This window comes from Giraffa tippelskirchi, chromosome 7 (genome assembly GCF_054371585.1).
Source record: "Giraffa tippelskirchi isolate mGirTip1 chromosome 7, T2T-mGirTip1v1.2.pri, whole genome shotgun sequence".
Lineage (NCBI taxonomy): Eukaryota > Metazoa > Chordata > Mammalia > Artiodactyla > Giraffidae > Giraffa > Giraffa tippelskirchi.
The window spans coordinates 122,327,582-122,345,982 of NC_137281.1; the positions used below are offsets into that span (position 1 = coordinate 122,327,582).

The window sequence follows — 18,401 nt, forward strand, 5'->3', positions numbered from 1 at the left end:
GGATACTCTGTTTTAACAGACATAAAGCATTTCTGGAAAAGTTTAAGCTACTGAATATGTATAAAATATGAAAAAATTTTTGCTCATTAAAGATTTCTGGTTAGTTACTTGTTAATTTAAGAACATAAAAATGTGCTTCACTTAAAAGAATCATTTACGCAAGTTATAATTATAAATCTCTATTGTGTTTGCCTTGAAATGTTTTAAATTTCACTTGAAATGCCTCTAAAGACTCTAACTGTAAGTGCATCTGCATTAATTAGTTTTGGGAAGCTGTTAGAAGAAGAAGAGCAGGAAGGAACAGAAAGAGAGAAGGAAGACATAAGAACAGAAGAAACTGAACATTAAAGCAAAACAAAAACCATCTTTATTGGTTTAGTGTCCTTTCCTGTGCTATGGAGACACAAAAAGGTACTCATTTTTCAAAAAGGGATCTTGGGAAAATAGGAGGGGAAAAATAAGTATTACTTATTACAGTTTTGCCATGTGGAGCTCTACCTAATCAGTCTCATTTTCAAAGCTGACCCTTCATTTTTATTGTCTGAAAGCAGAAAGTTTACTCAGATTAAGAAAAGCTTCTTTACTTTTTTAACGTGAGAGTTTATTTCCTGATTTAATGAGACCATTTCCAAATAAAAATTATACTCATTCATATGTTGCTGAAAATGGAAAGATGGCACCATTTTATAAGGAAAACACACTTAGCCGAATTCCAGTCTACATTTGCTAGGCATGAGCATCTTCTTAACATCAAGATCTATCTGCATAGTTTATATTAGCAGTTTTCTATATTAGCAATAAATTTTATCTTTATTCCTCTTTTGTACATATAATAATCTTAGATTCTCATGATTTGCAGTAACATGATTTACAAAATATTCTGCATCTTGATAAAGCCCTTCAATTTTCTTTCCTCCACATTTTAAAAGAGAAAAATTCAGAGTACTTAAAATAATGAGTTTTATCTACATCAGTTGGGAGGAGTGTGTGGCAGAAAGTCAGTTTCACTGACCAAAGTGCCTCTAAAATGCACATACAGTGAAACTCAGAAGACAGCCTCAAGAACAAAAGATTCTGCTGTGGATTAAGGTTTTCAGCTACCACTTACCGCTTACGAAGGATAAGCCCTTTTTCTGTTAACTCCAAAAAGACATCCCCCCACATCCCATTCTGACAGCACCACAATTTTATTTCTCTTTTTCTTCTTCTATCTTTGGAAAAGAATCATATCAACATGAACCCACTTCACATATCTTGTACTTGTTTTGGCTCTCCTATGGATCTCATAGACGATATCTAATTTCGTGATAAAACTCTGAAAACAATGTTGTGTATGTTTGAGGTCTCCTCAGGAAGGCAGCACTTACTCATCTATCTCAAAAAGTCAACAGGAATAAGCCCTTAAACAAATAAGACACTAATTTCTTCCATCTTCTGAAAGAAGAGGCTTGCCCTAAAAGGGAAAAACAAAGTTCACTGAAGTCTTTGACACTGAAAGGGTAACAGCACTACTTCTCATATATGCACTGATCAGAAGAGTTTAATATTAAAACATTTCTCACTACAGGTATTCAGCAAATACTTCCTAAGTAGATTTAAGACTTGACTGGCAAGTGTCTTCTAAACTGGGGAACAGAGAACACAAACCTTGTGGTTTGTGTTTCTCTAGTAGACACCAAGCCTGCATTTTTCGAGGGACCAATGATGGCCAATGGTGCATGTAAGAGGACCAAGGATTGAGGCTATCATCACTTTTGTTGAAGAAACACGATTAGTTATGGTCATCTCCCAACAATCACCTCCAATTTAGCTTTCTCCACCCATATACCTAACCCATGGCCTGTGTTTCAGAGATATAAGTTGAGGTGTCATCGTCTCCCCAGTGGCATGCTAGAAGACTCAACTGTGAAGTTCAAGTAACTTCTAAATAGCTAGAAGTTGCAGGGCATACCTATAGGTTTATTTATCTTCTAGTTTGAAATCAAATTGCTCTATACTAAAAAAACTTCAGTTATAATATTACTGCTGTCAGAATGTTGCCCTAAATTTTAAGGAAAGAAATGAAATAATGGGGAACAAAGAGAAAAAGAACAAGAGAAAGCCTACTTCAAGTTTCACTAATTTGCCAAGTCCGTACCTTTGCAGCCAGCCGACACTCCATCACCCTGATATTGAAATAAGAAGTTGCTGCCTTATTCATTTCCACACAACTGTTGGCAATCACAAACACTGCTCCACTTGGGAGTTTCACATCAGTTGCCCTCAGAGGACTAAATTCTATCAACTTGGCCTATTGGGGAAAAAAATGACAGGTGAGATATAAAGTACTAGAATTCAAAAACTGCTTAACCTTTTATGATTTACCTTAGTAAAAATTTTTCCCCAAAATGCATTCATTTATCAATTCAAATATTTTTTAATCTTTATTTTTAATTGGAGAATAATTGCTTTACAATGCTGTATTGGTTTCTGCCATACAACAACATGAATAAGCTATAAGTATACACACATCCCCTCCCTCTATTGACTTCCAAACACTTCTAGTAGGCACTGGAGACACAAGAGTGAACAAGACAGACACTGTACCTGCCCTCATAGAGATTACAATCTAACGGGAAAGGCAGTCAGGTACTCAAACACACTGCCAGGTTGCATTACAATGGTAGCCAAGCACAGGATGTTACATAGACACAGTTGTGGCACTTCATTAGATACAGCCTAGTGTAGGCCCCTCTAAAAAAAAAAAGGAAATCTGAGTCTTAAAGGATGAACAAAAGTAGGACAGACAGAGGGTTTGTCAACCCAAATAGATTGTCAAGAAGAGGAAAGAGTATATAAAAGTTCAAAGGCCAAAAACAACATAAGGTGTTAATAGTTTTGGGTAGTGCAATTTAGCTACAGCTTGGAGGTTGAGGGGTGAGGCATGGTGAGATGATAGAATTGGAGGGCTGGTAAACCAAGGGTCAGATTATGAGGTGCTTTGCAAGCCCAAAGAATTTGGACTTTGTTAAGACTCTACAGCTAACTTATATTAACAACAGGATTCTTGCCATCATGTCTACTTGTCAGGTCTCATCCAAAAATCCCAGAGTATTTTCTTAGCATTAAACCAGGTTTCCCCATGTCTCCTGTCTTTGGCTTAGGGGAATCAACAACAAATACTCTTCATAGGAAGAAATCCAGGTATTCTTGGAAAACAGCCAAGCCTGTAGGAATCCTAAGAAAAGATTTTTTTTTTAATGTCTGTTTCTATTTTGGAAATGGGCAGTTTATGGCAACTACCAAAACCTCTGTTCTGCCTATGAGAGTTATTGCCTAGCCAAGGGGAAGTAGTATTGGCTAAGGAATTCATTCCTGGCTTCCTGTCAGCATTCTTCTCCCTACCACTAAAGCCCCAAAAATGTTGACAGAGAAAAATGATACCACAGAGTAAATTATAAAAAAGAGGGGTTGTGAATATATGTGGCAAGAGAACTAACACTGGGGTTTAAAACCAACAGATTATGAAAATGCCATGAGATGAAGTGATTTGGGACAAGAGCTGGAAAAGAAGTCCCAGTAACTAATGAGTTTAGAAGTTGCATACTAACAATGAATTAGAAGGAGGAAAAAACCCTAGACACAAGAGTAAAAGAGACCTGAGGTACGATTCTGAAAGCTTAAGGGAGAGGTGATCAATGTGAAATGGAGTAGGTGAATTGGTGACAGCCTTGAATTACAAAGGAGTTAAGAAATATCATCCTAAAATAGAGCCTAATAGAACAGGCCGCCCAGAAACACACACACTGAGGATCTTTCTGTGTGAACTTTCCCAAGCTGACATTTCCAAATAGTTCAATGTTACCTACAGTTCCTTCTTCTGCAAGAAATGATATGGACTGGTCCATCCCTCCTCCTTCAGTGCCAATGTAACGCTCACTCTTGGCACAGATTTCTGCAAGCTCCACCTGGAAAAGTAAAATTGATTTGCACTGTGAGTACATCATAATCTGCTGCTCATTCATTTTCCACTCCAGACATGACAGATGGGTTTGAATTCCAGGGAAGTTCTGATCCACTGATAGTAGCTGCCTATAGCATTGATTAACAGAAATCCGAGGATACTCAAGTTCCTTATGTAATATGGCAAAGCACTTGCACATAACCTATGCACATCCTCTCATACACTTTAGAGCATTTCTAAAATACTTATAATACTTATAATACCTAGAATATTTATAATACTTATAATACCTATAATAGAATGTAAATTCTATGTAAATAGTTGTAAATAAAATGTGAATGCCATGTGAATAGTTGCTAGTGCCCAGTGAATTCAAATTTTGCTTTTGGGAACTTTTTGGAAATTATTTTCGAATATTTTTGATCCATGATTGGTTGAACCCACAGATGCAGAACCTGAATATATAAAGAGGCTGACTGTATTTGCTATTCCTAAAAGATTTCTCAGAACAAGCAGTTTCTCCCATCTTTTTATTTGCTCCATCCCTCGCTAAACTGGCATCATCAAAAATCTCATATGGGCACTCATTCATTTCTGCCTCAGCTTTGTCTTCCAACAGTGTACTACAGTCTCCCCACAGCCAAAGTGAGGCCACCCAACTTTATTTTTCAGTCCAAAAGTAATGCTGCTCTGTGGCATTTCTATTAAATATAAGAATCAGAACCAGCATCATCTCATCAAACACATCTTCCTCCAATCAAGATGACGAGGCCCAATAAATGAACAAATTTCTAATCCAAACTGAAAATGTCAAAATATCTGTTAAGAATCTTCTATGGCTTCCTATTGATTAATAAAATAAGCTCAAATTTCTTAACGTGGCATTTGAAAGCCTTCCAAAATGTGCAACCAATTTGCACATGAAATCATATTATCTACCACTCTTTTCCAATTATATTTGTTTCTATGACCATCTCAGACATTTATGTAACCTGGCATTATTTCCTGTCTTCTCTCATATAAATCCTATTGCCATTCAATATCCAGCTTATTGGCTACCTACTATGAGCAAGTCACTGGACTGGCCGACTGGCCACTCAAATCTTCCTCCATCATACAGTCTTCCTTCAATACTGTTCCCATTATGGCATCCTGTTTCTCTACATCCCTACAATACTGATTGTTAGTATCATCTACTTACTCTGTTATTCATTCATTCATTCATTCATTCTTTTCTTCTAAGACTTAATTCAAGCGTTTATTTCTCACCTGTCTCACTAGAAGTTTCTCCTAAAGTGATCATTCTAAAGCACTGCTATAATTACCTCTTGCTTGCTTGGTTGCCAATGCCTTGATTATCATACTTTTCATCGTGGTACACCATATCTCTAATTACTTATCCCTTGCTCACATCTCCAGCCGGCTCTCCTACCACTAACCTCATAAACCCTAGGCTCAGACCAGGGTTCTTTCTGTTCTTCATCACACTCAGACTCCCTCAGTGCCTTTAACAGTGTGATTTTCTATCCTCTACTCAGTCACCTCTCCCTGAAGCCCTTGCCACCACCCAAATGCACACACCCACCATATAATCCCTATTCTTCATTCCCTGTATAAAACTCTATGCCCATTTACCAAACTATGCTTTAAGTATGGCTTTCCTTGCATCTTTATCCATCAGTCTATGGGAGCCCATGCAGTGCCCAGACCAGAATCCACTTAACAAATACAACTGAATCACATAGTATTCATTATTACTCTTTAATAGTATCAGGTTTCAATCACACCTATTAATATTTACCCCAGAAAATCGCCAGTCTTGTGAGAAACAGACAGAATCAGTATTTCTTCTGTGTTCCCTACCTCACACAATGCTGAGCACATACAAAAAAAGTACTCAATCAACACCTGCTGCTTTCACTTTCTGAGACTAGCTGCCCAAGCATCATCTGATACATCTTGTGTCATATTCCTTGCTGGATTCACTAATGCTAACTGCCTCATGACACAAGGTAAGCTTGGTATTTTTGACATAATGCACATTGTGTGTGGCCTGATGAACACAACAGAGACGGCAATGTTCCATAATAAGCACATTTTTTAAAAATTAGTAACCAAGGTCAAAATACTTGGATTTCAAAATTTAAAGAAATAATATACCTAGGAGAAGTACATGTAGGATTCTATGAGGACTGAGGAGACATGGGTCTCTACATAAGTGACAGGGGCAAGTGTGAAAAATTGCATTCCCACACAGCAATGCCAGGTGGCACAAGTGGTAAAGAACCTCCCTGCCAATGCAAGAGACACAAGAGACGCAGGCTCGAGCACTGGGTTGGGAAGATCCCCTGGAGAAGGGCATGGCAGCCCTCTCCAGTATTCTTACTTGGAGAATCCCATGGACAGAGGAGCCTGGCAGGCTACAGTCCATAGGGTCGGACATGACTGAAGCGATTTAGCACACACAACAGCAACAGCCGTCATATTTACATGCTGAGTTCCTGTCATTATCTCTTTTGTGAACATTATCTCCTTTAGGTCTCCAAACAACCCTCTTTTTATCCTCATTACACAGATGAGGGAATAAGAGACTTGGAGACACAGATAGTGGAGAAGCCAGGATTTGAATTTCACATGCCTAACTCCAAAGTTTCTGTTATTTTTACACTAGACTTTAATTATGTCCCTACCCCTCACCAAATAATATACCCAAATAACATAATCTATTTTTTCTACTACTTCTAAGAGATATGAAATGATAAATGAGATCCTCAAAATTTAAGTATTCTCCTTCTTAAGGGAAAAGAAACTAAAGCATCAAGAAGTATATGCTTATTGTTTTTAAAAATCTCTGAATGTGTGGCAACAACTGCATACTTCAATGGAAAGATGTTAATTTTTGCAGGCTATCTATCTCCTCAAAATTCAGAGGCACCCAGGACTCCCCAGCATCTCTGTGTCAAGCAGAGTCTATGAGCAAGGTTCTGGACATCCCCATACTTGGCTGCTACTTCTCATGCTGAATTCTGACACATATATCTCATTACTAGACAGACAATAACCAAGAGTTTTAATGGAGGAAACAAAAAGAAAGTGAAGATAAGAAATTTGAAAGATGAAAGAAAGGATGACTCACTTTATAGTCCCCCCACAATCCATGAGGAATTTGGTAGTTAGGAAAGAAACTAGTATCGGAAGCCTCAAGTCTTGGTTAGAGCCCCAACTCTCCTGCCAACTAGACAGATGTGACCCTAGACAGATGGATTAACTTTTCTGAGTTTCCATTTCTTCAAATACTATTAATAAACCATAATAGTTTTCACAGAATTTACTGACCCGTTACTATGTGCCAGGTACTGTCCCAATTGTTTTGCATGAATTAATCATTTACTTCTCATCATGACTCTATAAGATAGATATCTCTTCATTTTACCGACAAAGAAACAGAGACTAAGCTAGTAATTACTAAAGCTGAAATTCAAACTCCACTTGTCTAACCCCAGACTCCATAATCTTAAATACCACACTATACTATCTCCCATCTATAACATGGAGAAAACACCTACCTCTCTAGCTATTATTGTGATGATTCAATGAATTAGATAAAAACATCCCATAAACTCTAAAGAAGTATATAATTTTAAATTTTATTATTTTTATATAATGAATGAGAAATCACTTGATTTATACAAGTGAATAGCTAAATCTCAAGTCAAATGTAAAAACGGGTATAATTAATCTTGAATTCAGGACCATTTTTTAAACTGTTCAGGGGGAGTCCTCTGGTGGCCTAGTGGTTTGGATTTCAGGCTTTCACTGCCATGGCCCCAGGTTCAACCCCTGTTTGGGGAATTGAGATCTTGTAAGCTGTGCGGACAGAAAAAAAAAAAAAAAATGGGGGAATTCCCTGGTCTGGTGGATAGGACTCCATGCTCTCAATGCAAGGGGCCAGGTTCAATCCCTCCTCAGGAAATTAAGATCCCACTAAAAATTAACAATTATTTAGGGAAAGAGAGAACTTAAAAGATTCTGGGTGACCCTAGGAGAACCAGTTCAACAGTAAGGAGTTATGCAACTCAAGACAAACAAGAGAGTTTGTATTCCATTTAAAGCATTCCAATCTAAAAATTTTTGAGGGGGAGGTGGGACATGGAGAGGGCAATCCCTGCTTACCAAACAAAACATGCCTGTAATATAAACTTTAACTACAGTCTCAAAGGCTGGCTTTCCCAGTGGCCCTTGCCCTTCACCTCCATACTAAAAGCAAAAAGGTCAAATGCTAAATGGCTATGAGATGTGAAGAAACTAGAAACAAAAGGCTTTTTTGATTGTTTGTTTTAAATTTCAAATCCTGTTAAAGGAAAAACTTGCATGTTCTGACAATAAGCAAAAATTAGAGCTAGGCCCACAGCCTTAGCCAGAGGTGGCATGACCTGAACTCAGAGAACCATTAATGGAGGGACCTTAACAGCAGGGAAGGGAAACAGGAGCAGAGAATGCCTTTCATTCTGGGTGATGTGAGAGAAACATGTGAGCCTGCCTCACCCTTTCTATCCTTGGGGACATTGAAAATAGAACCATAAAATGTCCCCCAAGAGGTATAATCAGGCAGAGTGACTTGCAAAGACAACAAATACTCCATACATGCTTGAACTATATAAAATATAAAAAGATTTCATGAGAATAAGGAGTTGTCAAAAACACATTAAAAGTGTATGGAAAGAAGTCCATCAGAAGTTAACTTCAAGGACAAACCAAATCAAATTTGAGGTCCCAATTCCTGATGCTTGAAGCTCACTCACTTCTCCTATCCCCCAAATCCCTCCTACACACCCCCTGACTCACACACACACACACACCTCAACACACTCACATGCAACCTGAGACCCCTAAAGCAAAAACAGCAAAGCCCTAACCAAGGAGGAATTCATCTCCCTCCCTCCAATGTATTTTCAAGCATTTCAAGAACCCCAGGCGCCTCCAAACTTCTAGTCACTTGTGGCATTTAGCTCTATCCCTTCCTGAGAATCATTGGGAAAGACAATCTGATTACATGAGAAACTCTTCCAAAAGTTTGTAGCTAATAAACTCTTCTATTTTGACTCCTGCCCTCTGGACAGTTAGGAGAAACTTGGCATTATTCATAGATCTTCTTTTAAAGCTACTGAAGATAGTCAATGAGGTTAATTTAGCCCTTGAAGCAGCCTGGGAAAGAACCAAAAATCACATGGGCTCCCAAATTAAACAGTGTACCCATATGCTGACCAGTGGGGATCCAATAAGAGCAGAAATAACAGGGTTAGGTTCTAATAGTCACTGAGAAGGGATAAAGATTCATGAATGTGTTGCCCAGCTAAAACTGGATATTTATAAAGACAATAATAATACAAAAGACTTCAAGATATTAATATAGTAAACTTTATTTTTGTTTTGACAGTTTTTACTAATAAGATTATTAAAAGTGGAATAATTACATAGACAAAAAATGTTCATCATTTCCTATGGGAAGCCTTGCTATTCAGAACACAGACACTAACCCAGACAGCATCATCCAACTATTGTCAACAACACTTAGTGTAAATTAAGAAAAAGGAAGAAAATGAACAGCCCTATTCATTCACTCAACAGTCATTTAAATGCTAGTGTCCTACAGATAGGTGGAAAGGTCAGTCCATGTCTTCCCTCAAGGAGCTCACGAGACTGATACTGTCTTCAGGTGAACAAGTCTTTCAAAAGAAATTTCTTTCTTTCAAAAGAAAACTAGTATGCCAGGCAATGATTTGCCCCCTAGATGTGCTATCCACCCACCTCCATGCAACTATCTGCCCAGGAGGCTGCCCAGCATGAACTATATTGAGAGGTTCCCATGTACTCTGCTTCCCACTGGGTTCTTCCAACAGAGAATTCTGGCAGGAAATGAGGAATGGTGAGGGGGGAGGCAGTGAGTTCACCCTGATGAGGTCACCTTCAGACCCAAGGGCATAACAACCCAGCTACCCAGCTACAACTAGTCCTGAGTATTCCCAATATCTCCAGCTTTGTATATTATCCCTATGAAATAAACTGCCCTTGATTAATGGGTGTACCATCTATTTTTTGTTATGACCCTGGCTGATATATCAAGATAAGTTGAAAATGTTAATGGCCTCCCTGACTTTTCTTTACCTCAAATGTTTTCTCAAATGTTTTCTCAGCTTTCTCTCCATGCAATCTTTCTGCACACTAACTTTCAAAATACCTGGGTTCTTACCTGGCGCTATTTTCAAATTCTTCCCCAAATTGGCAAACCGATTTGGTAGACCCCAGCCAACTAGAAGAAACTTCATGAAAGAGCACCAAGGTAAATCTAAAAGAAACCGATGTGGACTTGCTTTGTTTTGTAACATGATTGATGACCAAGCTCTAACTTGTATACACTTTGGAGTGTTCTAAAGGGGGAAAAAAAATAGGTTTGCCTGAATTATAAAAAGAAGAAGAAGGCTATTATTTCTTCTTCACATTTCTAATTCAAAGAGATTAGCAACTTTCATATTTTTTACTTCAAGAAAATTTGCCTCAGGACAATGACAGCCAGTTCCCAAATGAACATAAGAGATGCAACTGACTCAGATGAATCAGGCTGAAAAGTTCCAGTAAATAATGCAAGAAAGGAAAAAGGAGGACTTCAAATATTTAAAAGATCAGTATCTACAAAGAAACAAAACTGAAGAGGATTCCCAAAAGTAAATCTGAAAAACCAGCTAAAATCTAGAACCATCAAAGAGTATGTGCTCATAAGTGTATGTCACACACACACACACACAAAGAACAAAATGGACTCCTTCATCTATATTCAAGAGGATGTAATCTAATGAATCTGGAAAAAGGCTAGTAATTGGGGAATGTGGCTCTCAAAATATGTAGCATGCTTAGTGGGGGCAGAAGCACAGTCTTCAAGGCATCTCCCTTCCAACTGTAATGAAAGAGACAACGACCACTTCCCTAACCTAACCGACCTGCAATCTGAGTCATGGAGGGATCCAGGCACTGAGAGGAGGCCTTCAACAAGGCAGGAACCCTGTATTTTATGTGAAACAGTTTGGGATTCCAGGTCCATGGGGAACATGAGAAAATGTCTATGATAGGTTTCTCATAGACCTCAACCATCATGACTTGTATTGGATGAGGAAGAATTCTTACGTGTCTGGCAACATACAATCTTTAATAAAAGATGACCTGTATGTGTGCAGATGTGTGTGGTAAGACTATTAAAATGATAACATAAATCTAACAGGTAATAAAGGCAAGAGGAGGAAAGAAAACAGCACCCTATGCGCTACTCTAAGTGAGGCCCTCAGATATAGTAACAGTGTCTCTAGGGGACAGGTTGGAAATACAGACTAGGGCCTTAGACCTGCTGAGTCAGAATCTGTCGCTTAACAAGAAACCCAGGTGATTTGTATTCACATTACATTTGAAAACACTCCTGTAAAATATTTCCTACACCAAGGCCTTCTTAATAAATTAAGCAGATAGGAAAGAATCAGAAGGAAAGGAAGGGAAACTAAGAAATGTTGAATGTCTTCTAAGGCAAGATACTGCGAGGATATTTCATATGTGCTAATTGCTTAGTCTCCAAAATGACCCTGATATGTCAAAATTATAATTTATAATTTATAGAGGAGGAAATTGAGGCTCAAAAAGGTCAATAAATTAACCTAAGCTGCCCCTGAGAAAACCATAATTGAAAAGGACACATGTACCCCAAATTTCACTGCAGCACTATTTATTATAGCTAGGACATAGAAGAAACCTAGATGTCCATTGACAGATAAATGGATAAAGAAGCTGTGGTACATATATACAGTGGAGTATTACTCATCCATTAAAAGGAACACATTTGAGTCAGTTCTAATGAAGTGGATGAACCTAGCTAGAGCCTATTATACACAGTGAAGTAAGTCAGAAAGAGAAGAACAAATATATATTAATGCATATATATGGAATCTAGAAAGATGGTACTGATGAACTAATTTGCAGGGCAGCAATAAAGATGCAGACATAGAGAACAGACTTGTGGACACAGAGGGGGAAGAAGAGGGTGGGACAAATGAGAGAGTAACATGGTAAAATATACACTACCATATGTAAAACAGATAGCCAATGGGAATTTGCTGTATGGCTCAGGAAGCTCAAACTGGTGCTCTGTGACAACCTAGAGGGGTGGGATGGGGTGGCAGGTAGGAGGGAAGTTCAGGAGGGAGAGGACATATGTATACCTATAGCTGATTCATGTTGATGTATGGCAGAAATCAACACAACATTGTAAAGCAAGTAAAAATTAATTAAAAATTAATTATTAATGATTATTATTATTTTCAATTAAAAATTAATTATTTTTTTAAAAGGATATATAGAGAAATGTCCCTCCTCTGATCCTACCTTCTTAATAACCAATATTAATAGCTTAGGACATTAGTTTTTTTTATCAGTGTCCTCAAAACTACACACATCTCTCTCCCTCTCCACATAGACACACAAGAATATCCCCCAACTTTCCATGCTGTGCTCAGAAGGAATTGTATTATACACATGATCCTGAAAACTTACTTTTTCATTTAATGATAAATCATGGATTGTGAGAAAAAAAACTAACCTAAGCTAAGAGTCAAAGCCTGATAGGGTTGTCCCCAAAGTCCACCAGGCCACCTTGTCTGCCTGCCTCAGAGCATGGAGGCTGTGCTCAGACTCTGGGCCCTGGTAACAACATGCAGCAAAATGCATGCATACCAGAACTGAATATCTCTTCTGTTAAAGTGAATAATGGAATTGACCATGGGGCCCTAGGATGCAGATATTTCTGAATCATCACAACTTCACTACATCTTATCCCCAGGTTAAAAATAAAAAAAATCCGCCTAGCTGGATGGTTTGGGGCTTGAAGGCTTTTTCTGTTATCCTTTTCCAAATACAATCCCACATACCTCCCCCCACAAACAGCCACAACCCAAAGTGATCACAATATAAGGCTGACATTTTGGTATGATTTCTACAGCCTAATAATAATAATAGCAGCTAATACATTGAGTCAGACATTGTTCTAAGCACTTTTCATGAACTACCAAATCCATGAGGGAAGTTTTTATTGATAAATGCATTTTATAATGAAGAAACAGAAGCAAGGAGAAGTTAAATAAATTGACCAAGAACATTCAGCTAGTAAGTGGAACAGTCAGAATTTGACCTCGGAGTTTTAGCTCTAAGCTCTCAACCACAATACTATTCTTTACCCCCAAGGGGAGTAGAGGTTCAAGGATAAGCCAGGAACCCAAAATATAGAAGTCCCAAAAAGCTTCCTGGGCATACTTTTATCTATCATTAGCACAATTAATTCAACCCCTTTCATTGTTTAAATTCAAAAGAAAGAAGGAAAGAAAGAAAGGGCAGCAAACACATACCAAGGTAAACATTATTGGGAAGATGGGAGGAGGCAAGACAAAATTGGGGAAAAAAAAATTTGTTGTGGGAAGACAGCAGGAGGCAGAAGCCTGGCCAGACTGATGGAATCAGACAAGAATATGAACCAAGTCACTGCTACTAAATACCAAAGGGCCTACAAAGGCCTGTGGTATAGGCTGGTGTTGCTCACTTGGCTGGCAGACCATTTATTTTGGCTCTGACCTTTGAAGAACGCTAAATAATGATGATAATAATGGATGGGCAGCAGGCCTGCAATCTCTGTGGTTTGGCAAGTGTGTCCTGGAACTGCACGTCCCTGCCCGTGGTCAGAGGGACACTCCCACTCCCTAGGGAGGGTTCTTCATGTAGAGTTTTAAGCAACACTGTCCTGACCCACCCTCAGGGTCCAAACTGCAAGAAATCTGATTGTAAGCCAAACTGGACTCTCCAGGAGAAGGTAAATATTCTTCTTCCCCCAACATAATTGTTCAAATTAACACTTGTTAATTTTCCTCGTATGACTCCAATTGCACAGAAATGGACCCAACCAAAAGAGAAAAGAACAACTCCCATGAATCATCATCTAGTTTGACCAAATCCATAACTCAGTGGACACATTTGTCTGGGAGAAAGGATTCAATGTGTACAGTATTCAATTCACAAAGACTACCATGAAGTGGGAAGAATCTTTAGGGTCAGGAAATGGTGGAGAGTGTTAAAAGAGTTGTTACAAGGGAAATTTGAATTGTGCTCAAACGTTATGCCAGGAGCATCTACTAAAGATCACTGTAAAAAATAGTCACATGAACATCATTTTGCATTTGTTTTCAGACTGCTGGAGAGACTGCTTTGTGTGCTATAAGGAATCCACATGAGGAAAGTGTTTTAGAATTTAGTACCCCTGGAGGAAACATTGCCTTCTCTGAAAAACTGGAATGGTTTCTCTGTTTTGATCACAAGATCTATATAAATTACTGTTTCCCTTTTTTGTTGGCTTCCAGTAATCTCAGTAAATACAGTTAAACCAAGCAATTACATTAAGTAATGGGGGAGCCTCCCAGGTGTCACAGTGATAAAAAATCTGCCTGCCAATGCAGGAGATGCAAGAGACACAGGTTCAATCCCTGGGTCAGGAAGATCCCCTGGAGTAGGAAATGGCACCCCACTCCAGTATCCTTGACTGGAAAATCTCATGGACAGAGGAGCCTGGTGGGCTACAGTCCATGAGGTCATAAAGAATCAGACATGACTGAGGGCCCACAGACATACAATTAGCTTATGTGTGCTTAACTTGGTGTGCTTGCATTCTTCTTTCCTTTGCCCTGGTTTTTAATTGCTAGATTATTAATCTTATTGAATAAATAGTCTTGGAGGTATAATTCCTAGAATTTTCCATAAAAAGTAAATAGGTACTCGGTACAAGTAAAACAAAATTGAGACCTAACAGGCACCAAGTGAATAGTCACATTAAGTAGGGCAATGATAATGATGGAGTATATTCTAAGAAGGGAGGGTAAGAATGTCAAGGAAGTCCAATAACCATATTCCAAAAGGAACTAGTGAAAGAACAGTGAATGTGTGAGGAACCAGAAGATCTTCCTTAAACTTTAAAAGACTGTAATATCAAAAGAAGGAGAAATTTCAGAATTTAGATAGAAAGGGTAAGTTGTAAGTAAATATAAGAAAAATCTTCCCAATGACCAAAATGGTCCAGGAATGAAAAGGGCTAATTTGTGAAGCAATGGGATTACTGGGGATACTCAAGTGAAGGTTAGAAAACTATCTCCTATGAATGTTGAAGAGCAGAATTATGCTTGGGTTTGGAGGTGACTACAATAAGTAACACCTAGGTAGAGGGCCTCTGAAATCTGAGGTTCAGGAGCAGGAACCTCTTAACTTCAACTGCTGGGGAAACTATAGATTTCTTTACCTTCCCCAAGATCATAAATATTATATTCAACAAAAGATGAAGTTAAAAACAGAATCCTCAGAGACAAAAGGATTGGTACAACTCTGACTTGGGAACTCCTGCTTGCTTCAAAATGTATTTCCAAGAAAAGAGATTTCCTGCCCTTTGTGGAGTAGGAGAGGGAAGTAAAAGAACTTCATAAAACACTAAGGAAGATCCATTCTGGTCCATCTACCAAATGTGGGTTCTCAAGCACACCTCTAGTTCCCATCCATCATCTTCATGAGGCCCCTTCAGGCATGCACTGACTTGGGGCTACCAGAGCAGCTTACATCCATTCTCCGTGCAATCTGCCAGGTTCCCCCTGCACTGCATGATGTCTAATGTAAGGGCAGTCAGAGACAGATTCACGTGATCTTTTATATAACATTTTAGATATGTATTCAGAGCTCTAAACCACACACTGAGCTTCCCAGGTGGCGCTAGTGGTAAAGAACTCGCCTGCTAATGCAGGAGATGTAAGAGACACAGGTTTGATCCCTGGGTAAGGAAAATCCCCTGGAGAAGGGCATAGCAACCCACTCCAGTATTCTTGCCTGGAGAATCCCATGGACAGAGGATCCTGGCAGGCTACAGTCTATGGGGTCGCACAGAGTTGGACACGACTGAAGCAACTTAGCACGCAAGCACATACCACACACTATGGAGAACCAAACATAGTGCTTTCTATGACCAATATCTGCTTTCATGAATGGATGATCTTATTACAAATCTAGAGTATAATTCAAAAGGCAGAAAAACTGACCAAGAATATTTTCCTTTGGAAAATAAATGTCTGATTGCAATCTCTTTCTTCAAGTTTTCATTCCTTGTTGAGTACTAACATGTAGTCATTCCTGACACTCCCCAAAGTTATAAATGTCATAACTACTGGGTTCAACAAAAGACTAAGATGAAAACAGAAACACTCTCCTGGATCTAAATACAGAAATGCCAGCCAATAGTTCAGCAAACTATTGGCAGAAGGTTTCAAGGAAGGGCAAATAATTTCTAATGGAACAGAAACTAACCTAGCCCAGGATATATACTCAATTGGTAAGGTAATTTGTCACAAAACACACCCATCCACTTTACATACTGTCAAAACATAGAATGGGAGGCATTAACATTGTCTTAAATAGGGCAGTAGAAAAGAAGGGGAGAAAAAGATAATGACCTTTTCCAAGAGATACCAGAGTAAGGATGGTCCCTGGCTGCTTTGCAAGGTATTAAAAGATGCTGGACTCTCCGTTCTTGGACCAGACAGCAGCCTGCAACATCAGCGACTGTCCTGAACACCAGTGCCTTCCTTGGATGGCTCTGCTCACTTTCGCTCCCCACTTCACGAGTCTTTCCTTCCACTTCTTCTGGGAGGATATATTACTTATTCCTACAGCTTAAGTTTTAGCTCTTCAAAGCATTCTGGAATACTCTGTGCTTATGATAACATATGACATAGTTACGTTGAAAAGTAAGTCATGTTTGCCTAACTCCAACTCAAGTTTCACATCTCAACTTACTCCATGAAGTCTTCCCTAAAAGCTGCCCCTCCCCATGTAAACTGGGTTCTTCCCATTTTTCTTTCTCATAGTCTATTTTCTTCACAGCATTTATTACAATCTGTATATAGATATTTGTGTATGCTTGTTTAACATTGGTCTCTCCCATTTGTCTAAGCTCCATGAAGGGAGGGAGCATGTGTCTGTTCACCTCTGTATTTCTAATATCTATACTATCTGATGAAAATAAATGTTGAATGAATAAAGGAACAAATGAATAGATAATGTCAACATCCTGTTCTACTAATCTGTCATATTCAAGACAAAAATCTGCACCCAAGAAATGAATATGTACCAAATAGAAACCCTGAAACTGCTCAATCATTACTCAATCATATCATGACACTGGCACATCTTGGAGAGTGAAATACCACTTACTTCTCCTCTTATGCTTCATTTAGATTCATTCTTCCTTCCACTTCTGTGTGCTGCCATTATTGAAGGCATTGGTGTTCCCCATCTTGAACTGAGGCCCTGGGACAGAAGACCTCTATCCTTTTACTTTGCTTCTATACTTCTTCTTCATACTGATTTTTAGTTTATCTTAATTACATAACTTAGCAACTAAACAACAAATTTCAGGAAACCAATAGACCAACTGTTTTCAAACAATTGGTACCAACCCATTGCCTAATTATGGAATCAATTTAGTGGTTCAAAATATGCTTTTTAAATAGAAGCTAAGAGTATTCTTGCCTGGAGAATTCCATGGACAGTCCATGGGGTCGCAAAGAGTGAGACATGACTGAGCAGCTAACATTTTCACTTGCACTTTTCAAAAGAATGGAATGGAAAGCACTGCAAGTAGAAAAGGTAAGCATTGTTTTGTGAAATTTTTCAGAGTGTGTTTGCCCCTGTATATTACATGTTACACTGCAATATAAAACACGTTTTACATGAGTCATGGTCCAAAATTTTAAGAAACTTTCACTTAAATTAACTAATAGTAGGGGAAATCTCGATAGCAATCTACAGATAGGTAGGTTTTGTTGTTTTTTTTTTTATAAATTTATTTATTTTAGTTGGGGGCTAATTACTTTACAATATTGTAATAGTTTTTGCCATACATTGACATGAATCAGCCATGGGTTTACATGTGTTCCCCTTCCTGGACCCCCCACCCACCTCCCTCCCCATCCCATCCCTCTGGGTCATCCCATTGCCCCGGCCCTGAGCCCTTGTCTCATGCATCGAACATGGAATGGTGTTTACAGATAGGTAGTTTAAAGGTCAGTGCTTATTTATGAATCCAGCTTTCCCTTCATTAAATATTAACAAGTTTCCTACAATCTGCATAGAAAAATCAGATTCCTAATACTTTCAGCCTTAAACTATGCTGAGATTCTCTAGTCTTTGATAGTGAGACTAAAAATCTAACCTGTCACAGAGTCAGGACAAAGCAGTCATGTCTTCAGCTATAGGAATGTGGCCCTTTCCCCTTATGGATTCATCCTATTTCCTCTTTAATTCCTCTCCTCGCCAGAAAAAGCCCTTCTCAATTCCCCCATCTAAT

The 18,401-nt window shown here is 38.6% G+C and overlaps 1 protein-coding gene across 22 annotated transcripts in view; it reads right to left on the bottom strand.

Annotated features, from left to right (window-relative positions):
- GALK2 (galactokinase 2) overlaps positions 1-18,401 on the bottom strand; it is a 154,062-nt gene that overhangs the window by 66,641 nt on the left and 69,020 nt on the right. For all 22 annotated transcript variants that reach the window (XR_014059124.1, XR_014059125.1, XM_081508412.1 and 19 more), the window contains 2 exons: positions 3,849-3,947; positions 2,138-2,290 (listed from right to left, as the gene is read on the bottom strand). Coding sequence is in view for 20 of the 22 variants with exons in the window: in XM_081508412.1 (XP_081364538.1) it covers positions 2,138-2,290; positions 3,849-3,947 (252 nt within the window). In the remaining 2 variants the exon portion in view is untranslated. The remainder of the gene's footprint in view (positions 1-2,137; positions 2,291-3,848; positions 3,948-18,401) is intronic.